General features: G+C 51.5%; 11 protein-coding genes across 11 annotated transcripts; 5 read left to right on the forward strand and 6 right to left on the reverse strand.

The window, feature by feature from the left end:
- Positions 1-1,626: 1,626 nt before the first annotated feature.
- Positions 1,627-2,427, forward strand: J7T55_004609 (cell wall protein; the record flags this gene model as incomplete). The annotated part of the gene is made up of 1 exon (XM_053130317.1): positions 1,627-2,427. One exon carries the CDS (start codon positions 1,627-1,629, stop codon positions 2,425-2,427), a length of 801 nt encoding a protein of 266 aa, XP_052991537.1.
- A 1,543-nt stretch (positions 2,428-3,970) lies between these two features.
- Positions 3,971-5,000, forward strand: J7T55_004610 (uncharacterized protein; the record flags this gene model as incomplete). The annotated part of the gene is made up of 2 exons (XM_053130318.1): positions 3,971-4,153; positions 4,227-5,000. The coding sequence occupies 2 exons, from the start codon at positions 3,971-3,973 to the stop codon at positions 4,998-5,000; spliced, it is 957 nt and encodes a 318-aa protein (XP_052991538.1).
- Positions 5,001-6,501: 1,501 nt separating this feature from the next.
- J7T55_004611 (uncharacterized protein) lies at positions 6,502-8,721 on the forward strand (the record flags this gene model as incomplete). The annotated part of the gene is made up of 6 exons (XM_053130319.1): positions 6,502-6,504; positions 6,571-6,758; positions 6,832-7,443; positions 7,502-8,377; positions 8,440-8,585; positions 8,639-8,721. 6 exons carry the CDS (start codon positions 6,502-6,504, stop codon positions 8,719-8,721), a joined length of 1,908 nt encoding a protein of 635 aa, XP_052991539.1.
- An 880-nt stretch (positions 8,722-9,601) lies between these two features.
- On the reverse strand, positions 9,602-10,275 carry J7T55_004612 (uncharacterized protein; the record flags this gene model as incomplete). Its single annotated transcript, XM_053130320.1, has 2 exons — positions 9,602-10,054; positions 10,186-10,275. 2 exons carry the CDS (start codon positions 10,273-10,275, stop codon positions 9,602-9,604), a joined length of 543 nt encoding a protein of 180 aa, XP_052991540.1.
- A 474-nt stretch (positions 10,276-10,749) lies between these two features.
- On the forward strand, positions 10,750-11,859 carry J7T55_004613 (uncharacterized protein; the record flags this gene model as incomplete). Its single annotated transcript, XM_053130321.1, has 1 exon — positions 10,750-11,859. One exon carries the CDS (start codon positions 10,750-10,752, stop codon positions 11,857-11,859), a length of 1,110 nt encoding a protein of 369 aa, XP_052991541.1.
- Positions 11,860-12,167: 308 nt separating this feature from the next.
- On the reverse strand, positions 12,168-14,353 carry J7T55_004614 (uncharacterized protein; the record flags this gene model as incomplete). The annotated part of the gene is made up of 4 exons (XM_053130322.1): positions 12,168-12,206; positions 12,268-13,040; positions 13,098-13,550; positions 14,146-14,353. 4 exons carry the CDS (start codon positions 14,351-14,353, stop codon positions 12,168-12,170), a joined length of 1,473 nt encoding a protein of 490 aa, XP_052991542.1.
- Positions 14,354-15,354: 1,001 nt separating this feature from the next.
- J7T55_004615 (uncharacterized protein) lies at positions 15,355-15,765 on the forward strand (the record flags this gene model as incomplete). Its single annotated transcript, XM_053130324.1, has 1 exon — positions 15,355-15,765. One exon carries the CDS (start codon positions 15,355-15,357, stop codon positions 15,763-15,765), a length of 411 nt encoding a protein of 136 aa, XP_052991543.1.
- A 559-nt stretch (positions 15,766-16,324) lies between these two features.
- Positions 16,325-17,978, reverse strand: J7T55_004616 (uncharacterized protein; the record flags this gene model as incomplete). The annotated part of the gene is made up of 4 exons (XM_053130325.1): positions 16,325-16,343; positions 16,585-17,179; positions 17,293-17,590; positions 17,757-17,978. 4 exons carry the CDS (start codon positions 17,976-17,978, stop codon positions 16,325-16,327), a joined length of 1,134 nt encoding a protein of 377 aa, XP_052991544.1.
- A 2,131-nt stretch (positions 17,979-20,109) lies between these two features.
- J7T55_004617 (uncharacterized protein) lies at positions 20,110-20,715 on the reverse strand (the record flags this gene model as incomplete). Its single annotated transcript, XM_053130326.1, has 2 exons — positions 20,110-20,260; positions 20,321-20,715. 2 exons carry the CDS (start codon positions 20,713-20,715, stop codon positions 20,110-20,112), a joined length of 546 nt encoding a protein of 181 aa, XP_052991545.1.
- Positions 20,716-22,770: 2,055 nt separating this feature from the next.
- J7T55_004618 (beta-lactamase) lies at positions 22,771-23,970 on the reverse strand (the record flags this gene model as incomplete). The annotated part of the gene is made up of 1 exon (XM_053130327.1): positions 22,771-23,970. The coding sequence occupies one exon, from the start codon at positions 23,968-23,970 to the stop codon at positions 22,771-22,773; it is 1,200 nt and encodes a 399-aa protein (XP_052991546.1).
- Positions 23,971-24,832: 862 nt separating this feature from the next.
- J7T55_004619 (uncharacterized protein) lies at positions 24,833-26,164 on the reverse strand (the record flags this gene model as incomplete). The annotated part of the gene is made up of 1 exon (XM_053130328.1): positions 24,833-26,164. One exon carries the CDS (start codon positions 26,162-26,164, stop codon positions 24,833-24,835), a length of 1,332 nt encoding a protein of 443 aa, XP_052991547.1.
- Positions 26,165-27,513: the final 1,349 nt, after the last annotated feature.

A 27,513-nucleotide genomic window follows, 5' to 3' on the forward strand; every position in this document is an offset into this window, starting at 1 on the left:
CACTACCCCAATTCCCCAGATCTTGGCGCACCTGTGTCCTCGTGGGGAAGCCAGACTATGCCTCGGTGAAAAGCCGTCCACATGCCATTGCAAGGTTGGCTTTTCGGCAACCTCCAGCTGAGGCTTGAAGGAATGGTGTCGTGCAATTAGAGTTCCCCGTATCCACACCTACTAATCCATGTGGGGCGGTCCCATGCGAGAGTCCAATTTTGTCTGTTCTGGGGAAAGGCAACATTGCGACGATCTACCCAGGTGTGATCTGCCTGTCTGATGAAGGTCTTATAGACTGGGGTTGAATTGCCTTCTTGTCGTGCCGTGTTACACAGTCGACGATGGTGTCACTCTGCGATACACGGGCGGGTTGGCACGCTCAAGTTTTCCTCTTGGACAAGTCTCGTCACCCGTTTCATTTTATTTATGGCGAATGGCAACGGGAGGAGGCGCAGGGTGAGCTCAAAGAGGGAAAGACGGCGCCCAACTAACAAGAGTGCGGGGGATCGTCCCTGGGGTGCTTGGACGATTCCTACTGGAAGTCTACTATAGTGCCTTCTATGAATGCGGCAAGTGAAGCGGACCTCAGTTTCACAAATCCCACCCTATCCCGGAATCCACCACAGCTCTGCACGAGGCTGCCAGCCTGCCAGCACAGCTTCACCAGTCTCAGGGCCCCATCCCCCAGCTCTCCATATGTATGCAGATCCCCTGCTTACCAACAAGCTGCCCGGAAGAATAGCAAAACTTGCTAAGCCTCTCCTCCTTGTTTCGACCTCTGCCCTCACACAGGACAGCGCCCAACAGCGATTGGTAGATCACCGACCCCGATTCCCTGCGAAAGTCCTCTCGGCTCATGTCTAATTGCTTTCTTTGCAACGTTGGGCGTCATCTGGAAACAGGGAACTCTGCGGAAGAGTTGGTATCGAATGACATCCTGTCACCTCTTCTCTGAGACTCGCAAGAGTTCATCCCTCTCGTTGGGCCCTCGGACCATCGTAATAATCGAGCCAGCAACCTCTTACCTAACAACGTCACACCCAGTGGCATCCCCTTGGCAAGCATCCCGTACCTCAAATCGAGCTCTGCATGCTTCTCTTCACCCGGCGGGCCCGTTGACGATGCAGCCCCCGGGCATCTAGCCCGCTCTGGACTGTGCAGTAGTCACCTGTCAGCTCAGGCACGGCTCTACCTGCCCTCCCTCCGAAGTCGTGAGGATGGGCTAGAAGTAGAGGGAAATTTGGATGGGCGGCCCTCCATCGTCACCTGCCTGTGCTTGGCTAATGCAAACCGTCTCCCAATGCGGACGCCTGCTTTGAGGTTTCAAGGATGCCTTCTTAGCAGCTCCAGTGTGGCGGTGGTGCCAGTGTGAGACGATGGCTGGGATGGGCCTTCCGTCATTCCCATCACTCACATCACAGCAATGGACGAGGGTATCGGCCGAGGGAGTTGCACAAAAGCTTGTGACGGGCTCAGCCATGTCTATATGAACTGGAGTATCCCCTCCCGCCGTTGCTCGGTGATATCATTTTTGAACCGACCATAGGGACGAAATCTGTTGCCAAAACTTCTTTACAACTTAACTTACAACCCAACACTCGTTGCTGACGGAAGTCAAACCATCATATACCCAACATGAAGTACTCATTCACCGTCGCTGCCCTGGCCGCAGGCGCATACGCCACCAACCTGCCCAGAGTCATCCTCGAGCGTGACCTGGCCACCATCCAGGGGGTTATTGGCGATGTCTCCACCAAGCTGCAGGCCCTCAACACCGCGGCCCAGAGCTTCAGCGGCGACGCCAGCGCCCTGACGAGCGCGTCCAGCGACCTGTCCAGCACCATCAAGTCGGGCACCAGCACCGTGCAAGGCACAGACGCGCTGACGCTCACCGACGCCGTGTCGCTGCAATCGACGGTGCAAGGCCTCCAGGGCAACGCCCAGACGCTGGTCGACAACCTGTCGTCCAAGAAGTCGGCCATCGAGCAGGCCGGTCTCTGCGACACCGTGCTGCAGCAGTCCCAGGGCCTGTCCACCGACTCCCAGGCCCTCATCGACGCCGTCGTCTCCAAGGTGCCCCAGGAGGCCCAGTCCATCGCCCAGAACCTCGTCGCCGGCTTCACTGCCACCCTCCAGCAGAACCAGGCCAACTTCGCCCAGGGCAACTGCACCAACGCCAGCGGTGGCAGCGGCGGCGGTGGTTCTACGCCTACTTCCACCGGCAGTGGCTCGTCGCCTTCCAGTGCTAAGAGCTCGTCTACTAAGCCTACTGCTACTGGTGGCGGCGGTGGCTCTTCCGGCGGCTCCAACGCTACCCGCACCACCGGTGCCGGCGGCGCGACTCCTACCTCATCTACCCCGGCTACCTTCACCGGTGCTGCTGTCGCGAATGCCGTGCCCGTCGGTCTCCTCGGCCTCCTGGCTCTGCTCCTCTAAGTAGTGAGCTACAATGGAGTGTATGTAATGGGAATGTGAGGGAAGACGTAGATTAGTATGGATATTGGGTCAGGTGACGGGATATGGGGGCGGTCTGGCACTGCATCGGTGTGAGAGAAAAAGGCCTTTTAACTTCACAATGTTTCTAGGTGTCGGTCGACCCTGAGTCGCTCTAATCATGTCACTTGTGACTCTTGGGCGCCGTCTTATTTGTGTGTGAAAAGTAAATATCGAGAATATATACATACACAAACTGCTCTGGCCCCGAATATCAACAAGCGGGCTCATCCGCTCCTGTGTGTTGTCTTACAAGTGACGGCAATGTTTCGAAGAGCAAATGCCCAAGCGCTGCGAGGTAGTCTGCAGTCTGCAGTCTCCTGCCAGGTTTCCCGCAGTAATAGGCTCCGCCAATTAGCGCATGATATTCTTGGCTGCCACAACGGGACCAGCCTGTTAGGGCATGACTTACTACAGGCCTTTTGGCGATGGAACCGTCGTTAGGACTCGTTGCGCTGGCGCGGTTTCTCCTTCAACACAGCCCACCGCAAACTGGCATTAGTCCAGAACTCAAAAATCTGGCAACTTCATGGGAGTGAGCGATCTGACACACTGGCAGTAGTGGAAGTCTAATTGATCTGTTGAAGCTGTGCTCGCGTTGCGAGCGATATTCGATGGTCTTTGGCGCCGGCAATTGGCTAGTTCGTGACAGCCAGTCAAATCACGTTCTCAAAGTATGGCTCTAGACGTTTGACTGCACATGTGTGTGGCGGCAGCATCAATTCCTCATATACTACAGACCATACTAGCTTCTGCAGCCCTATTGTAGTACGGGGCCTTCTGGATGGTCGATCCTCCAGAGACTGGGCCACTGCTACATCTGTATGGCTTCAAAAATTCCCAGCATTCAGATCACGCCTTACATCAGTTGATGTGGAAACTGCCTCTCTGTGATGAGCAAATTAGAGTACCAGGTGCCTATGACAACTGGCGGCGCTGTCTTCTGTGCTGCATCGTACAGTGTTCTAATTTCCTGTGACACTTTCCAAGGATGACTTTGCAGATGCCTTAATTTTACCATCTCAGAAGAGAACCGGACCCCATTGCCCCTACATTCAATCGTACCGATGTGTAGGTAATCCTAATTGAGCTGCAATATTCAACGAAACCACTTTCTCCAGTTCAATGACTGTGGAGCCAACGCGCATGGCTGCCTGCCCTCACGTGACAGGGAAAATAGGTAAATTCTACTACAGCATCTATATCCAACGGACAATCAACTACCTTCAAGCCATTCTCCGACATAGCAGTCGGCAGGTTGAGTTCTTTCTCTCAAGTCGATTTCAAAGTTGGCTATGTGCAGATTCACCGACGAAAAGTAAACCAAACAGCTCAACACCTCAACACGTATGACTCCAAAATGCCACCATATCACACAGAATAAGAAAACATTGTTTCTCTGAGATCTGGCCAATTACATAGCAGGCTGGTATCTCCTCCACTTTTTCACATCGTATAGATTTCTTTCGGAGTTCTATCAGTCAGTATGGCTGCCTCAAGTGCCACTCTCCCCCTCCCTCTCCCACGTATCGGCGGACCAAAACTCAACCCATTTCGTGGGACTGCAACTGCAGAAATAAAGTTCATACGTTATGTTGGGAGTGAGGATGACTTGGATTCAAAAGTATGGAAGGTTAGCATCGACGGCAAATTCTACGCTCTCAAGATAGTGAGTCACTGATCCTCCTCCCCCGGCGACCGCAGTTCCGACAAAGCGCGGCTAATTTCGACTTCGCTTTCAGTTTCACTTTCATTATTGGAAAGGGCTGATGAAAATATCGGGTAAATGGATTATATCTCGGGAGGACGATCCTGAGGGAGATCGGCCACTCACGCCACAAGAGTATCTCAACTATCTGGACCCGTTCAACAACGAATGCCGAGTCTACGGGCGTCTTAAGCAAGAAAAACGCGAGGATATCGCAGTTAGGGCCCATGGCTACATTCTACTCACGCCCGAACAGGAACAGCGCGTCACAGAGGGTCATGGTAGAGAGTATGTGGACCCAGAAACGTTGACTAGCCTCGGCAATTACGAGCTGGACGAAGAGTCTATGTGGTACCGACGTGGATGTAATCGGCACGAGCGTGTGCGAGCTATAATCAAGGACTTCGTGGATGAAAGCACGCCCGATTTCGAAAAGTCGCAGATACGGCAGATGTATGATGACATCGAGACTCTCCATTCCCTCAGCATCCTCATCCGCGACATGCACCCCGGCAATTACCTTGGCGGAAAGCTGATCGATTTCAGCCGGTCGTGGACTATGTACCACCCCGGTCTTGACCGGATCTCGTGGCATGATATCTGTCAGCTGAGGCGGGAGGAGCCTCGAGACTTCGAGAAGATGATTGTCGCATGGGCCTACGTCCACGACACGAGGATACCGATTCCAAAGGCAATAAAAGAGTGGCAGGGCGGTCTCGAGGGCTGCGGTATCAATCCTTGCGACTATGACTGGAGGAAATGGGAGAACTTTGACGAGGTTGATGCTCCTGAGCTGGACAACGCATAGCACAAGCATGGAGATGAGTAGGATCACCACTACTACTTGTATTTCCTTCTAGGCATACATCGCGCAGCGCACCATAACTGGAGAAGGTGGTGACCGAGTAAATTTGTTTCACTGATCAGGTCAGGCAATAAATTGCTATGATGTTTGTAAAGTTCAACATTGATATTCCATTCATCGTTGATTTCTATTAACAATAATTATTCAAAAGCAAGCGTGTATTAATTGATAATAGCCAACAAGCGTGATTCTGAGTTTCGCTCCAGTTGCCCGGAGGTAGATGCGCGTATTATGTAGCCAGTCGCTCCAAGTCGCCCGGTTGGCATCTTCGGCTCGGCTTTTACCCATGGCAAGTTTGACCGGGGGGCGTACAGTTCAGTCATTGATCACTCTAAAATCACCCCTTCCTCACTTTAGAGCAGGGCCTGCACTGTTCCAGGCTTGGGGCGATTTGAAACGAGGGGTGCTCACAGAGGTAGGAAGAAATGACAGGGCTGTCTGCAAATTACTTTGACTCATCCGAGACGAAGGACAGGCGCAGGACTGGTTGACTCCACATCGATATTTGTCTATTCAGTGAGCAGGCTGCAAGGCACAGCAAAAATCAATATCATCTCCGCTTCCTTTGTCCAGAAGGAGCCCGTGGCTTGGTCACTCGGAAAAGCTGCCGCCTTGCCACGCAGATGCGTCTACAGGTTCACGCGTCACTGGAGACGTGAGAGAACTCTCCCGGGATCATCGGTCAACAACCCTACAAAGTCTTTCAGCTAAGGCAGCTCTGACCTATGCTAATAAAAAATCATGGATGCATGTGGCTGTTGGCCAAGACCGTTCCGTGGCTTCGTGGCAGCCCGGTCGCCTGAGTATTTCTTGCAGATTATCATTTGTGATACAAAAGGCTGTTCGAGGACTATATCAAATGAAAATAAAAATACAAATGCTGTTCACGGAAGCACCATTACGTTCGCTCACTCCGCACAAGCCACCCAAGGCTGAGTCCACGATCCTCCAGCTTTGGTCGCTTATGACAAAGATCGCCGCCGGAGATACCAGAAATACGGTACACGTCCCCAGGCATCATACCATGGTGCTACCTTTTTTAAATGTTGGGTCCAGGGTGTAGGCCAAACACAAAAGTTAATTCCGGTGCGGCTGAGTTTCACGGGCTGTAATGGGCAGATGCTCCGAGGTGACAATGGCCTTGTGTTGATAATTGGAACCAACTGCATATTCTGTGCCGCACCACGCCAACCTGGTACCCACGCCCACGCACCCGTGCCTCACAGATGCATACCACCCTCTCCAACTTGCATCTCAGGTCTCATCGCCGCTGCAGATTCGAGGCACTGTAATGTCCAAGTGGATCGGTATAATATATCCGACGATGCCAGCTATGGAACATGGCTCGCGGTCTGCGTCAGTTCAGCCCTGCTGCCCTGAATCTCGACGAATCTCTGTTCTGCCCCTCTATGAAAATCGCCGTTCCACATAAATTCTTTTCAAAATGGTATGTCAATGGAACTATGTCGCTATCGCGGCTCTCGGATTTGAGTATGTCGTTGGGAGTCCCCAGAGCCCCTCGCCTCCGGTCCAAGTTCTCGAAACTCGTCGCGATACAACGCCTTTTGATGAGGTGGCTCTGCAAGGACTGCGGAGAGACTTATTCGAAGCAGGCATTCAGCAGCGCGGTTCGGACACTCAACTGTACAGGACCAATGGGTCTCTTGATTTGATGTGGACTGATGCAACTTTCTTCAGCTAGTGAGTCTCTCCTTCAGTTCGTGTTGTCAATATTGAATCCCACCTCTGACCGTTGTTCTTCCTAAACGCGAAGTGAGTCGCTGTCTATATCATGTGTGAGCTGCTACGTCAAGGGTACAGCTTACGCAAGTCTTTTAGTCGACGGCGACTTCAACTTCACCCAGGCTTTGACAGAGTTTCACGACCAATTCTGGCCTGAGGTCAAGAACATAAGCGTCGAGGTCTGGGACCAGTTCAAGAATTGGTCGCAGTCCGTTACCGATAATGTTACCGATACGGTAGGGGACAATGTTGTCTCGTTCTTCCAAACCGGTGACTTAGATGAGCTTGACATTGATTGGAGTGCTTACTCCTTCCCGACCCTCGATGTGGATTTCGACATGAATCTGACCAACATCCCGGAGACGACTCTCAGCCTGGAATTTGATGACCTCGAGCTTTATATGGAGCTCGAGGCTTCTCTGGATGCAGGGCAGACGTATAGGGTCAATCTGTATCCCCCGGAATGGTACCAGCCAGCCGGAATAAAGATCGGGAACCAACTGGTCGGTGTTGTCATCACGCTTGAGTTGCTCTTGACATTGAGCACCGAGGTGAGCATCAGCACAGGTATGCATGTCAAGTTCGACGACGGCCTGGCAATGGAAATTGCCATGTTCGGCAGTGATGTCTCAAGCATTAAGCTGTGAGTCTGCCAATCCAGATGAATTATTTCGCCTATGAAGCTCCTAAGACTGTTATAGCACGGACGGGTCATTTGAGTTCCTTCCGGTGACCGTGGGCACAAGCGGCGTCGTGTTTGACGCAACCCTTCGGCTGGGAGTCACCGCCGGCCTGAACATGTCCCAAGATCTAGGGAACGATCTCATCAAGCTTGCCGCTGGTGCTTCAGCCACGGTATACACAGACCTTGCCCGTTTCACCACGAACATTACCACGCCAGAGTCTCTAGAGCTGGCAGCAAGGGATGACGACTGTCTCATGCCCGTGATCGAGTCCTACGAGTTCGGTCTCGGCGCGCAGGCGGGAGCTTTTGTCCAGTTCAAAGATGAGAAATGGGGTCCGACGCCCAACACAAGCGTCCAGATCTACTATACCACGCTCTACTCCGCTTGCGCCATCGATCCAGCCTCTGCGACAGCAGAAATTGATGCGAGACAAACGGCACCAGTTATTCTTGCTGAACGTGCTGACCTAACCGCAACTGAAGTTACCAGCATCGTCACAATCACAAATGTTGTCTGCCAATCTGCAGGGCTGAGAAACTGCCCCGCCTCACTACAGACCACTGTCCAGGTGACCACTACTTCGACCGCGATCGTTTCAGTAGCGGAGGGTGAGTCGCCGGTCTTCCCTGCAACGGCGACGACCGGCAATATCGCCGCCGCTGCGGCCTTCGGTGATGCCGTCCAGAAGCTGAAGGGCTCCAGCGGCAGTCCTGTCTCCTACGTGCCACCTGTTGCAACAGATGGCTCAGGAATCGGTGGCGGGGTCTCGGGAGTGATTGGTGACGCCAAAGATGAGTACAACGGCATGTCCGAGGAGGCCAAGAGGCTCGTCATCGGGCTCTCTGCTGGTCTCGGAGGGGCGTTCCTTGTCTGTGTGGCTGCAGGCATTTGGTAAGTACTTCTGTATAAGTCTAACAGTGACACTGTCGGCTAAACAAGACTCACCAATCTAGGATATGCTGCAAAAGACGTGCCAGGAAGCAGAATGCAAGAGCACGATCGGACATTAGGGAGGTCCACGGCGTGGATGCTTCACAGCCTTTTCTTGGCGCTGAACCAGAGACAAGGTGGAAGCAAGCTCAGAGTCGTGTCAGCATCTGTTAGTATTCGCAAACCAGGCCCCAGAATCACTTTCTCTAACATCGAAAGCAGCCACTGCTGACCCCATGACAACACCTCGCGAGGAGCGTGGGGCTTACGACGATGTCTCTGGCGCTCATCGCCCAGGCCTCTGATTTGGGACAGCTAGAATTCTGAAGTTAGAACTGCATTTACTTCTAGGTAGTTATGGATACCAGGCTCAAGTTGATATATCAAATTATCGCTGAGTTGCTCATCATGCTGGAGTGGGCTATGAAGTGTTAAGAGATGGTTATGATCTCACGACGTGGTTTTCTTCTGAAGTATACTAGTAGATTTGTCTTTTGACAGCATGCAATAGTCCTGGACTTCAAGGTGAATCTAAATCGGTATCTAGTTCTTATGGATCAAATCTTGCAGAAATACCTCCTGGAAAGAAATGCTTATGGGAAGGGTCGACAAGGAAGAGGACTATATAGGACAATAGTTCCAAGCTGTCATTGTAAACACCTAGCTTCGAATATCGCCTCATGCTCATAGAAGACATTATTATCTGGTAGTGAGCTTATTTTGGCTCAACAAGCGATGCTCTGAGGCCTCGATGAATCACAATGGACCACAGTAGACTTGAGACAGAACATCAATTTTTGGCAAGACTGTTTCACCGTACGAATAGTTAGTAAATGCTGTGATCAGATGTATAAATCTGCTAAGTCAGTTTTGTCTAGCCTTCAAGTCCAACAATTTGCAAGTCTAGTATTAATAGGGATCATAATTTCAGTGGGCGCCTAACTCCTGAGACTCCTCGCTGATGAACAAGCCAAAGCCAACACCTTCTTGAATCTCAATGATAAGTACGTGAGGAACGGCAATGCAAAACCACTCTCTTCCCTGCCTCTCTCTAGCTGTAAGTGACCACTCCAATCGAGTCTTTCACTCTGTTCGCCCGCAGTCTCCTATTGTTCAAACGGTCAGCAATCGATTCAGAGGCCATCTTTAGTCCGGACCTTTTGTTTGTACTGACGCCACAAGTCCTCACTCCTTCCTGACCCAGTGCATATTACCAAGTTTTGGGTTGCCGTCCTCACCGTCGTGAGCAATGACGCCCTTGAAGCGCTTGTTTTGGTTGGTGATCCCCCGGATGTGGCCCGGGTCGTCCTTGGGTTTCTTGCTCTGATAGTCGTAGGTGCGGCCATCGGCGAAGACGGGGTACTCGAATAGGGAAGTTGTGCTGCTGGAATTGCTCTGAGACCTGACCAACTGGGGGATTGCGCTGTACTTGTTCGTGAACTTGTGGGGGTAGCCGGACTTTCCAGTGTCCCTCGGGCCAGGTGAGTTGCGCAACTGGTCTTGAATCGAGCGCTCTCCAATGCGGTTGCTCGCTGGGTTCTGGACATACTTGGTCTCAGCACGGTAGTACTGCTTTTGGCCACTGGTGTTAGTAGAGGCGTTCAAGGATCGTGAGGACATGTTGGAATCAACATCGGCCTGTATAGACAATGCAAAAGGGGGTTGGGGAAGATTTCAGTGGGTATAAGTTATAAGGAGCTGGCAAGAGTGCTTCTGTGACATGTTTTCATGGAAATTAGAATGACATAGGAGAAAGAGAACAAACTTACCTGATCGTTGGGGGCTGAGTTGTTGCCTCCATTGCCTCTGTGAGGGTTGGAGGAGGGCTTCTGCTGGGTTGTCTTCTTTGGAGGTGCCATTGCGGTTGTTGTCTTTCTTGAGAGTGATGTCGTTCATGGAAGACGACAATTTGTCAGAAGTACTGGGTCGATGAAATTCCAAAAACATTCTCTTTAAGCTGGGCATGTTGACTGCCCATCATAGTGAATTCGACTACTGCTTAATTCACATTGAATTCCAAGTCGCATGTAAGGAAGTGAATAGGAAGTGAATCAGCGAACGAACTCCACCCATTGGTTGGCGGCGGGTGTGGGTCACTCCAAGTGAAGCCATTCACAAAACGCACGTGCCTCGTTGCAAACAGCCCCATCTACTTCTAACATTGTACGACTTTCCCTCACCATCAGAATTCTTACTTCTACAAACTTCCCTTTCCCGCGCCGAGATCATCAATTTGCAGGGACTTAAAAGCCCTCAATCACCTTTCAAGCCCTTCTACCCAACAAAATACTCATCAAGAAGTCATCATCATTGATAACTGCCCATCAGCCATTATGGGTTCCTCAACATCCACCATCGAGGGCTTCAGAGGCTCCAGCGTGGTTTTCCTACTCAGTAACTTGCTGTCTAACATTCTACACTCAACATCCACTCTCATCGCATCCTATCTTCTCAAGAATTATACAGTCAACGAGCACCCTCTCAAGAACCACCCTCTCAAGCTCATCATCGACACCCTCCACGAGGACGACGACCCCTGGGACATTGAGTGGATGATGTTCAACGTTCTCAACGACTTCCTTCAACCCGATACCAAGCTGTCAGTCGACGAAGCCGCGCGATGTCTAGACGCAATCGTGCCCGACAATCGACCCAATGAGCCCGGTCAAGAGAAGGAGCCTGCTCTCAACTGGATGCTTGAGATGTCAGACCTTATCTGGAAGGTTGCGAAGCAAATGCCCTGCGATCACGAGAGCCAGGACAAGCTGGTACAGCTACTCGGAGCACTCCGGCGACTTCCGATCACGGCAACCTGCAACCACGGCGGACCAGAGCTTCCCATCTGGCGCGAGTCCTTCGACGGCTGGTGCGACAGCGAGCGTCACAGCCTTGTGACCCCCGAGAAGAGAAACAACCCTCCCAAGACTGAGTGCGAGCAGTACATCAACGCCAACGCTTTCCTGGCACGGGTGCGAGCTGCGGGAGTGATGAAATGCTGTGACTACCTCTACGGCTACAGTGCAGTCCAGGACGCGGTCAAGGATACCATTGACGAGACTTCCAAGGGAGATGTTCTTCCCTGTCATATCGTTTCAGGAGCTCAATGGGTCGTACAGGCTACAGAGTGGCTGTGGAGCCTGATTCGATGGGGCAAGATCGACTACCGCGAGGTCAAAGATGATGCAAGCAAGTACTTGCCTTTCCCGCCTTCGCTCTGGGTGACTTGGTTGCGTGGCTTTCAGCAGGTGGCAGTCACTGTTGACGAAGATGACGTCAAGTACTGGGCTGGGCTGGCAGTCACGAAGATGGAGGAGACGATGCGCACTCATGGCTTCACTGCTGAGAAGATGGAGGCATGGGATCCGGCGAAGAGATCACTGCGGGCTGACATATGGGAAGATGAGAAGTACGCCCACCTCTTCAAGGTTCCGGAGAAAGCTTGAAGAACACGAACTGGCAGAGTCTTTGGTCTGTGGCATGGAATTGCGAGTAGCAAAAACAACATGGACGGGAGCCATGCGGTGATCACGACACAGTCACTCTTCGTTCTGGCATACTCACAAGGGCTTCTGTCTATGCTGGAATTAGCTCATCCTGAATGAAGAACTCATTTTTGACACATGCATGATTCCTTGCTGCCCGAAGAAGAAGTAGGAGCGCATTGCTCCAAGGAGCCCGATCGTTGTATACCTAGGTATCGGCCCTTCTACTCATAGCATAGCATCAACTCAGTAATCAGTCTTCCACAACGTTATTGAAGCTCGTGTTCATCCTTGATCATATCAGCGAGCTAATGGCGAGATCGTCAGTATCGGATCTGTAGGCACCGGGTGATAGGAAAACAGTCTCACCAATTCCGCCGTCGCGTACACCGTCGCGCTCGGGGCACCATTGAGTGGCATTGGCCAGAAGCTGATGTCTGCTACCCGTAGCCCCTCGACTCCGTAAATTTTCAGCTGATCATCGACTACACCTCCGAGCTCCCTGGGCATCATGGCTGCAGTGCAACATTCGTGCCCATTGGACGGGGTCAAAGTCTGGCGGATGGCCTCCTTGACCTCGTCGTCTGTCTGTACGTCTTGCCCGAATGGAGTCAGCTCTGTTGGCCCCAGCACCCGCATGGATGGTGCGTCCATAATATCTCGTGCTTTGCGCACGAGAGCTACCGCTACGTCCAAGTCGGTTGGATCGGTTGCCGCGCGGAAGTCGACGATGGGGTTTGTCAGAGGGTCTGTCGAGTTGATATTGACTGTGCCGCGGCTGAATGGCTTGAACAAGTACAGTGTGCCGGTGTTTGCGGTACCCCAGTGTAATCCTCCGACTGAGATATCTTTCTCGAGCTGGTCAATCATGATCTCTCGCTGTTTTGTGTACCCTGCCACCACAGTGGGGTCTGTGTCTGGAGGCAGGAAGGCACCAGGACTGCTGATATCGCGAGCTGGATCAACAATGCTATCAAATTTCGAAGTCAGATTTCTTAATGGAAGAGATATGAAGTTGGTACTGAGTGTGCGTGTGATTGTGTACGGTCCCGGGTGGGAAGTGTTGTAGAGAGCAAACTGCTCTGCATCGTACGTGGCGTTGTCAAGCAGACTGTTCCAATTCGGCTCCACGTTATTGCTGACTATCCAAATGGTCAGCCTTCTGGTTTAAACCGCTTGAAGTAAAACGGAATGGTTACAGTTGTACGACATCGTGATCGTGGGCTGGTCCTGGAAATTCTGTCCCACTCCAGGCAGGTTCGAAACGACGTCGATGCCGAAGCTTGTCAGTAACGGCGCGGGGCCGAGCCCAGAAAGCTGAAGGATATGTGGCGTATGAAGCCCACCCGCTGCAAGTATGACCTCCTTCGAAGCACGCACAGCCGTGATATTTCCTCCTGTTGTGGGCAAGAGCTCAATACCAGCGGCTCTTGTCCCTTCAAACAGTACCTTTGCGACAGTGGTGCCCGGCAAGAGGTGGTAGTTCGGCCTCGTGGCAATTACTCTTTCGTAATGATTAATTCGGGCGTGGTTGCGGTGTCTCGTTACAGCGTCTTCCGAAAGGCGAAGCCAGAAGATGCCCTTGACGTTGCCGGCATTGGGATCCTCGCAAGGAGTGACCCCAATATCCTCTGCCGCCGTCCACCAATTGCCTAAACTTTTGTCAGTAAATCAGCTTGTTTTTCATTACGTGGACGAAGTTGGATCTCTTGCCGCTTCCAGGGAAAAAGTAATTTGGATATGTGTTCTGGACGGGGCCTTCGAAGCCGTGGACAGAATCGACCCAGGAGATGTTGCCAGCAGCCGCAAATTCCGCATCGGGCGCAGAGAAGTTTTCGCTCTACGTGATCCCCCGTCAGTATTACTGCAGCTGCATTCATGCAATTGACTGACTTTCTTAAAATAGGGAAGCAGGTCATCCCACGTCCAACCATCACTTCCCAACGCGGCCCAACCTCGATAATCTTCGACATCACCTCGCAGGAAAATCATCGCGTTAATAGTGCTTCCGCCTCCCACTACACGCGCACATGTTGCCAGGTAGACGCCGTTATTCAGTGCTGTTTGAGGTACGGAGATGATCGGCCAAAAATACGTCGCTGGGTTGTAAGCTCCTGGCACAAGGACACTGTTCTCGCCGTCGTCTAATGGGCCAGCTTCTACAACTAGGACGGATACTGGACACAATAAGTAAGCTTATGCCTGGCTTGAAATTTCATTCAAGAGTGCTTTTTGGAGCCTTTGCACCTTCTGGGTTCTCCGTCAAGCGATCTGCTAGAGTGAGGCCCGCAATCCCGCCGCCAGCGATGATGAAATCATATTGCTGGGTGTTGTTGGCCAGTTCCCGAGATATCACTGTCGCATGGAGGGGGGACGCCTGGACCTGCAAGATGTGCTGGGTAACACACACGATGAGAACGGAAATAAGCAGATGCAAATTGTTCGCAGATACCATTTTGAGGGTTCCTTGCATTTGATAGAAGGCATGTGAAGTACCCAGCTTGACTTGATCAAACGCGGACGGCTGCGTCGCGAAACATCGTAAGATGAGCAATGTCTGCTGCGCGTACATAAAGCGGAACTCGTTCCAATTTCTGCTTATTTGTCTACGCCATATAAGCTTTGTGCATATCAAGCTATCCCGTTCAAGCATAAACTCCGAAGAAAGGGGTGGACCGTAAGCTGATTGACCAAGCCTGGACCTGCAGCGAGATTAGGCTGTTCACAGGCCAATCTTGAGTGAGAGGCTCCGCATACCGAGAAGGACCTTCCTACCAACCTGATCATTTTGTAATAACACTGCCGATTGGTCAAGTGAGAAGACGATGGAACATCGCAGACTGGGCCGTTCTTATGTGCAATAGTAACAGCCTTTTTCATACCTTTAGAGACTAATCCGCTAGATTCACCTGCTTCCCCACTCGACCCAAGGTATGCTAAGCGTAATAGTGCTGATGTCACGGTTAACAGACAGCTGACTGACTGACTCCTGCTTTTAAACTTCTAGCGCTCGATGGGCAATGTCATTGCTTGATCACCCGAACAGTACACTCTAAAGATGATAAGTGTCATGTGGGCCCTGATGGTTGGATTAGATCCTGACCGGAGAAGGCAGTCTGGTTACTAGCCAAACTTCCACATTTAATTAGCCTTGTGAGTCATGCCATGTGTGACTATCAGACCTTGAATAATATCGATGGTATGACAGTCAATTGCCCGTAATAGGTGAATCAGTTTAAGCGATGCATAGAATTGCTCAAAAAAGTGATTTCATTCAGGTTTTCTTCATTTTTATCTTTCCCTCCCCCATATATTGCCCCTCCCCCAATGTGTCCAGAGCCAACTTTCTACGGTGGCGCAATATTCCATTAGAATACTGGGAAACAAAATTAGCCCTTTACCTTAAATTTGACATCCATTACCGCATTGCCTGGAGATCAGAACCTCAGCCTCAAAATGCCAGAAACAGCAAACGGTATGCGAACGACGATGAAAGAAAACAAAGCCACTCCTACGGAAGTCTCAATTCCGGGAAGTCAAAGCAGCGGAACCTCCGCCGTCACACCTCAAATCAACAAGAGACTTGTTGCCGTTCCAGAAGGCGGCTCCAACACCATGTCTGACCACACGTGGCACCCGAAATATCAAGTTCAGGTCCTTTTCAAGAAGATCGGGCCTGATCCGCTGACGACCGTACGAGGCCTGTCTTCTGTGTCGGAAATCTACTTCCACATCTTAAAGAAAAGGCTGCATTGTATTGGGATATGCCGAAAGAACGAGTTCGAACTTTTCCGCGTCTACCCGGGTGACGTTATACGACTTCTACGCAAATTGGGTGTTCCAGACGAATATGTCACAATTGCCTGAGGCTATCAGGTTACAGAAATATAGGGTCGGGAAAGGTTCATTTATGACAGCTTGGAAGAACATACTTATATAGTGGGGGATATCTATTCGGGGATATGGACGCTTCCACTTGGTACGTGGACAAAGGGGAACTGGCCTAGGTCAAACTTAGTAAGAAAAAGACGCAAGATTTACGTGAACGCTTCATCTGAGCTTCTAGTGCATATACCAATTTCCTTGAATGCAGCTGTGTAGTAGGCTCTCGCAAGCTTTCTTGCAGGGTCAGTTCTCAAACTAGCGTGTATGATGGAACTCGAGCGATAATGTGGCCATCAAAGCGATAACAATTCATCGAAGGTTAGGAAAATCATGCTACATCGTCCATATTCAACGCGGGATAGCCAGAAAATCAATATTAAGCCCACCTTCCCACCAACTGACTCCACGCGCTTATCTACACAGATCCTCCAGTCTTGCCGACTATGTTTTCAAAAGATGCCTGAAAATAATCGAAATGCTTCACAATAAATTCCACGAAACCAAAGCACTCATCTATATCTGGGAGAGGCGGATACATGTATCACTGCAGACTTGAATCACTGCTGAGAAGTCATGTTTCTCCTGCTTGCGGGAGTCTTCTAACTCGCATTTCTTCGTCTTTGTCGTAGCATGTCCAATCTGTCAGCCCTCCGATTTGCAGTACGAGTCAACATGTACCTCCTTTCAAGCTCACTACGGGCAGGATACAGCTTGGAGTCGGGTTCATTATTATATCTTCCCTCAACAGCTCTGGCCATCAGACACAACATCTTACTTTTGCGCATGAGGAAGTTTTTGTACCTCAGGCCTTCTCTCCACTGCTCCGGAATTGCATCATAGCCAAGATATGCACCAAGGAGGGCGCCCGCAAACGTAGCGTTCGCCTGTGCATCGCCGCCCTGAAAGATTAGGTCTGTTATGAGCTCTTCGAACAGAGTCTTGCGCAGTTCCTCACAGTTCTGGCCGGAAGAACCCTCGAGGCGAACCATGGCAGTGCGAAGACTGAAGATTCCCGCGGCCAAGCATCTCCATACTTCTCCAGACTGCCTTTTGTCGTCCAGTTGCAATTCTTCCAGTGTTTCGGCACTGAGGAGACGGCTGAGCTCAGATCTGGAACCAACTCCATAGTTCATCCGAAGGAATGGGATAGGGGTAGGTTTTGTGTTGTCAGTGTACAGAGAGGGGTACTTTTGGAACGCCATCAAGTCTATGTGATCCTTGCACCTTTGCAGAAGCGGGTTGATTTGTTGCTCGGTCTGCACTTCTCGACGTAGTAGCCCACGAAGGAGTGCCGTTGCCATCATTACGGAAACATTGCACTTCGAGTCTACATGAGTATCTCTGCAGTTGACGTTTGCACCTTTCAATGACTGATAAAGGTTGCGTCGCGTTGCAACTGGTGGACGCCCCGTGTCAGCTTATATAACCATGTGATAGACATCGCATTGCTACGCCTAGGCGTACCACAATAATTATGGAGCGTATGGGTGGTGGAGATAGTGCACATACTGGCCGCAAAAGGATGGATTCGTAGAAGCGGAGCATTCGATCCGTTCGTGTCGTTCGCGCCCTTGTTAGCATTAACCCACGCATTTTTCGCGGCCACTTCGGGGTCGTTCAGATAATAGGGCGATTCAACGATGCCCTTGATCGGTTGTCCCAAGTCGAGAGGGGCCATGTCATATGCTCTATTCCCATCAAACGACAACTGACGAAGCCGCCGAGCGAGGTTCTCTCTAGCAACTCCATGGGTATGGTATAGAAGAGTGCAGAGAGCCATTTCGGTGGCCTCCGACCAATTTCCGTCCTAAACGATTTGGAGTTAGTTCTTAACGGACCATGAATGGCTGGATGGGGAGCTCTCTGCAACAAGCTATCTAACACGCTGCAGTCCTGAGCAAGGGCTGAACCATTTCACGTCATAGCCTCCATGGGGTTTCAACGATTGGAAATGCAATATGCCAGCTGCTCACCTCGTACTTCGCCCGATGAGGATCGGGTAAGTGGTGCGTAACCTCGTCAGCATTGACGCTGGCTAGGATTCTCCGTTCCGGGTACGCTTGCACGGCTTGATCCTTGGTGAGGTTGGTCGTATATATACCAGCAGCATCTGCGACGGCCGATCCTACCATCATACCCATGATACGATTCTCACCATCATTCGTAGTTTCGCTCCCAATGGAAGCAGAAGCCATGTCTGTTCACTACGAGTCTCTAATTTTTTCTGGCTCCGTTATTCCGGATCTGGTCAGTACTGCCTTTCTAGGGGCGCTGACTTCTGGTTCGATCTTCAATAAACTCAGAGAGAGTTTTGGAAGAGAAATAATTGAGCCTCACCTCGATGCAGGCCCCGTGCGGTCTGGCTGGTTTATGCAGTTCATCAAGACGCAAGTGGTAAGCTTCCTGATCTTCAGCAATTATGTTCAGTGCTTGGTTGTTGGTTTGCCCGCTGGACAAAGCCATGTTCTAAGGTGGGCCGGAAGAGGAAATGGCATGGGAAGTCGCTGGCATTGGATGGAAACAAGATAAAGCAAGACCTTGTTTCTTAAGGGGTTTGATAAACACGCGAGAGGGTACGTCATTTCGATTATTGGAGTTTTTCAAGTCACTTTTTTAAATTCGCACTAAACTCTCCACCGAGCACCAGACCAGTAGTCGTGAAAAGCCCTGCGCCGTATCTCAACGCGCACGCCTGCGTAAGTGCTAGCAAAATTCCTCATCCTCATTCGGAACGGTAGATGAGTGCATCGAGTCTTTCTATGAACACCTTAATAGCTTGCGCATGACCGATCAAATGGTAAGATTCCCTCTCAGGAGATATGAAAGCAAAATCTGGGCAGTATATGCGTTTTGTGACTGTCCATCCAAGATACTGTCCATCCAAGATCCTGTCCATCCAAGATCCTGTCCAACCAGGATTCATGGCGTGATTTGATTCCAGTGACATGGCGAGAACTGATCACGCAAGCAATATCCATGACTCCACGATAGAACCGCGTCCTCGCCTTTTTAAACTCATCCTTCATACTACCCATATTCCCTATTTTCGGGGACTGCCCTTGTAGTGTGATCACAGCCGTCGCGAAAGTGGTTCTCAACTTGACGGTGGCTGAGGGAGGTATGGGCTCGTTCGTGACGCAACATCCAGTTTCGGGAAGACCTTTCCAAATGACATTGCTGCTACCGTGGGTTGATAAGGCCCGAATGTAGAAGGCCACATGAAGGCGACGAGTAAAGCTTGAGAAATCTTCATATTTAAGTTTCAAACGGTTTGAAAGAGTGTGCACACGGAGGGTTGGTGTCGTCCAATGCGATACTTCCAGTCGAAGATGAATGAAGTGTATAGATAGAAGGTCGAGAAGGGAAGGTGAGCGAGACGTACCGTCGAATTTAAATGCTATCGTTGTTCTCACCTCATAGACTCGACCCTGGCTTTAAGTTTTGCTTTGCATTACTCGCTTCATAGAAAGCAAACAGGTTCCGTGTCAACGAAGAAGGTTCACGACATGTATCAAGTCTATTTCCTGCCAAGCTCAGCTGACGCTCGGGCAATCCCAGCGCATGTCAAAGTGTGCAGAGACGTGGCTATGTTCTCGTGCGCTCATTACTCCCGGAAACATTCGAAAAGAGGATGTGCCTAGCGGTGCAATGCTTCTAGCACCACGTTGCATAATTTTTATATAGACGAGCGCTCAACAATTTCTCTTGCGCCTTGATTTGCCAAGATGCTCAAGTTCCATAGCGCTCCTCGCAGTGTAGTTGGGCTTCCACTGCAAAGAAGCTTCCTACAGAACCCCTTGTTTCACTTCGAAACGTACGACTGACTGACAACTCTCAGTGGCGTTGAGTAAGTTGGCTCGCTCGCGGCTTCTGAGGAAAGAGCGTTACTTCGTCAATGTGAACAAATCATTCTCATTCATTTATGAAAGAGTCCAAGTAAGTAGTTGTCTACTCCGGATAGCTTCTCCCAGACATGGCAATTATTACTGGAATCCTGGGCATGGACACGCATTGCTGAGGTTTGCACGAAGATGTTGAGCGTATCAGCTAATGCAATAGGTAGTATTCGTATATTATATAAAGCTTATATTATTCTAGAGTTTAGGACATTAGCATGATATTATGACGTCTCTTCCAAATAGCGACAGATGGTGTGAACTTCATGGCGATTTCGAGAATGCGGGACTTCGGCTCTGCTTGCCTTCTCACGGAATTGATGTCTCACTGCCTCTCAGCACCAAGCTAAGCCTGTGATCCGACGACCTTCAACTCATCTTTGTCCGGAAGACTGGAAACGCTCGCAATTTTACATGCAACAGCAGGAATCTAATCGGTATTGGCGGCTTGAGATTCGCGATCGGCCTCAAATCCTGCGTCTTTTCGAAGAGTGTGGTTTGTATCCTTTGAGGCTCTCCTTGCCAACCTTCGTTGATGAACCTCGATGCAGCTGCGGACGAACAGTACAGAATGGAAGATCCTTTTGAAACACAAGATGTCAGCCCCAATTAGATCGTGATGGAGAATACGGTCTACTTACAGCAATGCTAGTACGAATAGCATGACAAAAGCCTCTGCGACTTGGTTGCGGCGACGGAAGTAAACAACGCGCTCATTGTGACTCGAAGCATGGGCGAGACCAAAGGCCCACGCGATCGTGCTGAAGAGATATGCCAGCACAAAGAGCACGTCGAAAACCAGATGTGCAATAGGGTGGATGCCCCTTCTCTTGGCCCTTCGAATGGCGAGGGTGATGAGCTCTGCGAGCGTCCAAACGATATCGGCGATCATGACCGGACCCATGATTAGTGAACCGAAACTTGTAAGGACTGAAAGACCCATGTTGGCGCCACAGAGGCAAACGATCAGAACACGAAGTATTAATTTTGCATTGTACCATCGCTGACTGATGGGAACAAGGTTGGAGGCGGTCATCTTGGTCGCTGATTGTCGGTTCTGAGATGTTGAATCTGAGGAAGATTCTGAAGGGTCGTTAAATAAACACTTTCGGGATCGATCTGAGCTCGTAAAGAATTGATTTCGGTCGTAAAAGGCTTGACTATGAGGGAAATAAAGACATTTATTAAACTGGTAAATCTCGATGCTTCAACTTGAAAGGTATGTTTGATTTCTGTACCTGGCGCATCATCAGGCAGCACGATTCTTTTCGGCGCAGCCACCGCTGATCATACTGCGGCCCTACCATCGCGGCCGCGGTACGCCTCGTACTAGAATGGCACTGCTCGGACTCCCTGAATTTGGAGCGACTTCGCCTCTGACCCCCATTTTTTGGGGCCCGTTGACAGGCATGCTAGGAATCCTTCCGGGGTCAGCGTTTCAATCCGCCCACCCAAATGGACGGCACGAGTCTTGACAGCTTGGCGTGGATTTGAAGGGTTTAGAGTACCCACAGATCCAGTGTACCAGTATTCACATCATCGACACTATTGATAGATTTCAGTTGAAGAGATATTGTATTCGGCGCCAGCAGCATGTCGATAGTATAATCTTTCGCGTGTAGGTTTAGAGATGATTCAGAACCCAATTGTAACATCAAGTGCGCTTCAAGACTCTTCAGACCGACTTGTAAACGACATGTTCGACAACGTGAAGTATGAACCAGATACCATGCCCAAGGTCAGCTTTTCCATGAGATACCGTCTTGCCAGGAGTAAATGATGCTGAGTGTTTCTCGAGCATCTAGCATTTTTGCCGGCAGGCACGGCTAAAAACTTGTGAGGTAATAATTTGCATGACACCGCCTCACCCGCGTGCACACCATGTCGGCTATGAACGTCTGCTGCCACCTTGCTAAGACCAGAATGCCACATGCCACACATGCCAGGCACACCTAAGAATGTTTATGGTCAAGCTTTCGCTGCCCTTCCTACAGATTTGTCTCATGTCACGGTGAAGTTCTTCGAAGTACCCATACTCGTCAACAGATCGAGTGGCTTCCGAATCAAAAACGGACAACATGCACAGCTTGCGAACGCTAAATTTTCTAAAACTCTTAGGCGTGAGCAAATGCGCGTGTGACCGCAACAAAAACAAAATGCGAGGCATAATCTGATGGCCTAAGAATAAAGCACGAGAATTAAGTTCGTGTCTACTCTTCTAGTATCGAGCAAACACTTCAGGGGCTCGGGGTTTGATAGCACCCTGAGTGAGCTGACGCTGTGTGTCCCTTCGCTATATTACATGTTCAGGAAAGTTCACCACTTATTACCACCTAGTTTCCACATGCCTCGTGAATATTCCTTTGCCCGGGCGTTGAGGTTCGGCACCCAATGGATCCGTTCCAACCTCCACATGAGCATCTTGGTCGGTTAGGCAGCCACTTTCGAGGCCCAAAAAGCGGACATGATGTCCGTACCGTAGCACATAATTCCCGCATTGAAAGCCATACTGTCATGATAGAGTTAGAAGTAGTATTACAGTCAGGGGCCGGGGATGAGTCTGCCTTGCCAAATCATTCCTGCAGACTAATGCGCCCTCGTGCAATCTAATTTGGTGGGCATCCTCATGTAAAAGGGTCGAAAAGACAAAAACTTGATCTCGTCACATCCGAATCCACATGCACGCAAATTGGCAGGAAGTTATCAAGTATTCGGGTAGCTGTGTGCTTTGGGTGTGGTTTTGTCATCTCTATTCGGGGTGAAACGACGCCTCCTCTCACTTCGTGAGAATTCTAGTCGAGCTTGCAATCATGATATTCAGAACAGGATACTGTCGGTGAATCTCACTTGCGTTTGAACAGCTGGATTATTCCTAATTTCCCTGCTCTATATTCTAAACTAAGTTTTTGTCTAAGTGAGTTGTGAGGTTCTGACAGACTCTCCAGTCTCTTCTATTGTGAAATCGCATTAGAAAAATAAAGCCAAATTTTGGTCTGGGCTTTTGGAAATGCGGACAAACTCGCTCATATCAAACTCTTCATAAATAAGGACTCCCAAAACAGTGACTCTTGACAGGCTGCATCCTTTCAGATCAGCTCGCAGGCGCTTTCTTACCAGCCATCTCATAAATCGTCCTCTCAAATTCGGCCTCGATATCAACATAAGTCGGGTCCCCACTAGGCAACAAAGCCGCACCAAAGAACCCGCAAAGGCCCTTCTCACGATCAAGAAACCACTTGATATTCGGCGCGCCACCCCACATGACCGTCCCCCGGCCCCTCCCCCAAGGCTGTCCCTCAACATCAACATTCCCGCACAACGAATGGTCCATCGTGCCCCTCTTGACCCCACGCGACGCAGTCCGCTCGAACGGCGGCGCAGTATACATAAGCCCATTGTTGATCGACTCCCTCTGCCGCTCGTCGAGCTGCGGCCGCAGCATCTCAGCCACCGTGGCGGGCGCGAGGATCTTCCCGTCGTCAGCAAGCAGCGAGCGCAGCACGCGCAGGGTCGTGTCGCCGCGTACGAACCCGCCGTGCCCGCCGTGGCAGAAGCGCTCGCCCTTGGCGGGCGGCGGCGGCATGCCCTCGTCGCCGCCGGGCTCGAAGCCGCCGTCCTCGGTGCGCCGCGCGATCGCCGCGATCTGCGCCGCGGGCGGCAGCTCGTTCGGGAAGAATGTGAGGTCGGCCGCCGCCACGCCCGCAGGCGCCAGGATCTCCAGCAGGTAGGCGTTCAGCGTCGTCCCGACTACCCTCTCCACGGCGAGGCCGGCCCAGTCCAGGCCGCAGGAGTACTCCCATGCTGTTCCTGGCTCGGATATGAGAGGGGCGCTGAATCTTCTGGGCACTTCGCCGCCTGTGCTGGGGTTCTGCATCCTCCACGCTATGAGATGAGGGTGGTGGAAGACGTAGGTGAGACCGGAGGTGTGCGTGAGGAGTTGGCGGTACGTAATTTTGTTCTCGGGGTCCTTGTATTCCCAGGGCGGCTGCTTGTTGACGATAATCTTGAGGGCGGCGAGCTCGGGGAGGATGGCGTCGACTGTGTCGTCGAGATTGAGTCGGTCCTCCTCCACCAGCTTCATGACCGCGATGCTGACGAAGAGCTTTGTAGACGAGGCTGCCCAGATGTAGACATCTTTTGTGAAGGGCGGGGACCCGGGGGAAGGGGCTGATGAGCCGAAGATGCTGTGGTATGAGAAGTCGCCCGTTGCGTCGCAGGCATAGAGGCTTGCGTTGGGGATCTGCTTGGTGTCGACAAGCTCCTGAAGATGTCTCTCGAGATCAGCAGCCATGGTGATGCGATGCACGTATTAAACACCGCGTTATGGAGGCCGAGTGATATTATTGATAGGCGAGGACGGTTGAGTTCTTGGCTCAACAATAACTGGATTAAACATTCATCGTCAATATATATCTGTCAATATATCCTGCTTTACTGTCAACAGCACTAGGAATGCTCCCGCGGCGAGACTAATCCGTCTCGGCAATGGTGGTCAGCCCGATACAGCCGCAGGCAGCAAGCGCGCAGGATTGTCGGCGTGCCGAAACGGGATGTGAAAACGCCCCCATTTTATCAACTAGATAATAGTCAATCCAGCTTCTTTCAACGCGATGTGGAGTTTTGAGCAACCTTGCTTACTGCTGCTCACCCGAGTGGGACGCTGAAGGATCACGTCGTCAGGGCTCGATGATGCCAGCCATTCCTGATGCGACCGAGGGAGCTATGTTTGCATACGCAGGATCTCAACCCTTGATCGCAGACCGATAGTAGTCAGTCACAACATGATCGGTCGTTGGCGATAACGTCGCCTCGGAATTAGGCGAAAGACATCTGAAGGAAGTCCGATAAAGTTGCACATCATCGCCAGGCGAGTTTTGCAGACCTCAAAGTGGAACATGCTGTCACGATGATTTGAATTGCACTCGTAGGCCATATCCGTGGTGATCCTCGATAACCATATTGAAAATTACCGTCATGTCGGCGGCTGCAGGGGAAAAATATGAATTACGCCTATTGCTATGCCAACCAATGCAGAACGCCGTACCCAATCCCATGCCATGCCATGCTATCATATCTCGCTGTATGCAATCTAAGCGAAGGAAACCAGGAAAATCGGTTCTGTAATCCCATAAAAACAATACCAGTCCAACGGCTTAAGGAGACGTCCGGCCCTCGTCCCAGTCACTCCACCGCTTGATAGCCTCGTCGACCCTCATGACGCCGTTTTTCGAAGCATCCACCTCGAACCACTCCTTGTGTTCTCTGCCGCAAGCCTCACACGGGCCCCTGGAGGCGACGCGCAGACCGAGGCCCTCGAGTTCCATGTGAATGAGCTTCTCGACCTTGTGACTGTGAGGCATCTTCCTGGGCTCCGTTATGGAGCCGGTCTGAACGTAGGGGTAATAACGGATCAGCGACAGGTCGTAGCCGCATTGCCGCTTCCACTCGTTCATCCGTCGCTGGACGTTGTTCGCGCGCCCGATCTTCAGGAGCAGCGTCTTCTTGTCGTCGCCGCTACTGAGCCCGCGGCTCCGTGTCGTGGTAGGGCTACGGGTGCCGATCGAGTCGGCTTGGTCCGCGAAGGAGCGGAGGATGTCGCTGGGTTGTCGCTGATGGCCAGTAGGGCGCACAGGGGAGGATGGATCGAGAATGGAGCGGGTGGCTGTCTCCGTGTCAGGCAGCGAGCGGGCGGTCTCGTCGAGGAATGCGCGGGTGTTCTGAGTGGGCGGCGAGGAGAGTTGTTCTTCAGGTTGCAGCCAGAAGATGTAGATGTACCCTGCCTCGTCTCCCTTTGACAAGGGCTTGGCAAGCTCTGCCATCAACTGAGACGCGGTCTGTGGAGGGGCATCCTGAGGGATGAGCGACAGGAGCTGTGAAGTCTGAGAACCAGTCGAGGGCGTCTGACTGGAAAGACTCGGTCGGCTTGACTTTTGCGGTTTGGGCGAAGTAGGTTTGAGGTACTGGCTCGATGGAGGCTTGCTTGGCTTCGGAGAGCCGGACGGCTGCATGGGGTATGAGTGAGGCCGGGGAGGTGGTGTTGGTTCCTCCTCTATAAAATCGAGAGGAATGCGAAAGCAGCAGAAGGAAAGCTCCTTGGAGGGTTTCGAGGGCCGCACAAAGGATCCGGAGCTGTTATGCGGTCGTGAAGGCTTCTCAGGACGGGACGTGTTCGTCGTCAAGAGACCAAGCCGGCCAGTCAGGGTGTCGATGCTCGCCCGGCCATCAAGAATCGGCCCATTTGACTGAGGCCCTGGGCTAGAGGTTGCTTGGTCTTTGTGCCGCCAGCAATAATGATCCGGATTGGAAGGGTCGGGAAGAGCACGCCCCTTCTTCTTGGGCTTGGGCTTGGGTGCAGGGTTGTCAGATGGGGCGAGGGCATTCCTGCATGGTCGTCCGCTGGAGGTAATGCCACGGCATGTCGTGGAGGGGTCTTTGGAATCGGTCCGCTTGACAAGGGACTCTGGTGTGTTGGCTACGAAGGGCATGGCGATGGTACGGAGATAGAACTCGAGGAATGCTGCGACAGCCCGCCGTGTCTGTGGGATGCTGACGGGGAGATTAATTGAAAGTACTAACTGTTTCGTAGATAGAGATATGAAGAAGGAAGAAGTGAATGTGAAGTCAAGTCAGAGCAGAGCAGTGTGTGGGTCACGACAGCGGGTGGGCGGTTGGTCACGACCAAGGCCAGCGAAGCGAGGTCGTCGACGTGGGCCTTCGACGTCAGAAAGCAAGTCGTGTCGCGCTGGGCGTGTCTTGACATTCTCGCTTCGCTTTCCCCTGAAGTGCTGCAGCGCGGTGCGGGTGCGGTGCGCTGCGTTGCGACCCCATCTGCATGGGGCACGAGCGCCCACGCGCTGTCAGGAATAGACCTTGGAAACGACTGGCTGTGATGACTCCATTGTCGGTCGAGGGCCATTGGGTCGAGGAAATGGGTGGGGCTGGGGTCTGCATCCGCCTCAAGCAAGCAGCCGCATGGCCGGCAATATCGTGAGGCTGGGGCGTGGCTGCTCTCCCAAAAGCGTCCAAGACCGTCCAGACTGGGCAAGGCACTGCCACAACCTGCAAGTTGCCTCCAGCAGCGAAGTGACAGCCACCTGTCTCAATTCAGCACCGGCAAGGCACAATCAGTAGACAGGACATGGCGTGAAGCCCAACCTGTGCCATGGTTTCTGATGGAGAAAATGGCTATGGCTTTCTGATAAAATGTAGTACGAGATGTGGTTGTGGTGTTGTGCCAGGGAAGTGCAACGGACGAAGGAGAGGGCCCAAGCAAGGAAATTGTTAGTGCATAGATCCGCACGTCAACACCCCAAAGCTCGTCAACCTCCAAGTGACATCGGCGTCGATCAACGCACTCACTCCCTTGTCGACAATCTACTGTATCCTATGCAGCCTATATGAGTAACTGATGATCAATGTCCCAAGACTTTGAGAGCCGAAGTAATATGGTTGTGAATTATTCTTATACTGTCTCTCTGGTGCTGCACTCGGAGTAGGTGAAATCAATTACCGGCATGTACCACGGTCTCGAAGTTGCGTTGCGGGAACCATCTCAGCCTTGGTCACACACAGGAGACTCGAGTGACCCATTGGCCTCTGAATCAACTGAGATACTATGTAGGTGAGCATCAAATTGGTTGGTGAGGCAGTCGGGGTTCCTGGAAGAGTCTCGTGCGAAAGAAAGATTTCTTGGTGCTTCCCCAGATTTGAGATCTACAACATGCATGGCCACCACCAGGGAGTCATTTGGGCAAAAGCTTAGGAACGTTGTGCTTTTACGATGAATAGATTCATGGTTCACGCCGGAAAGTTTTCATCAGCAGCCATGGACTTC

This window comes from Diaporthe amygdali, assembly GCF_026229845.1.
Source record: "Diaporthe amygdali strain CAA958 chromosome Unknown NODE_22_length_803717_cov_65_427750, whole genome shotgun sequence".
NCBI classification, from domain to species: Eukaryota; Fungi; Ascomycota; class Sordariomycetes; order Diaporthales; family Diaporthaceae; genus Diaporthe; species Diaporthe amygdali.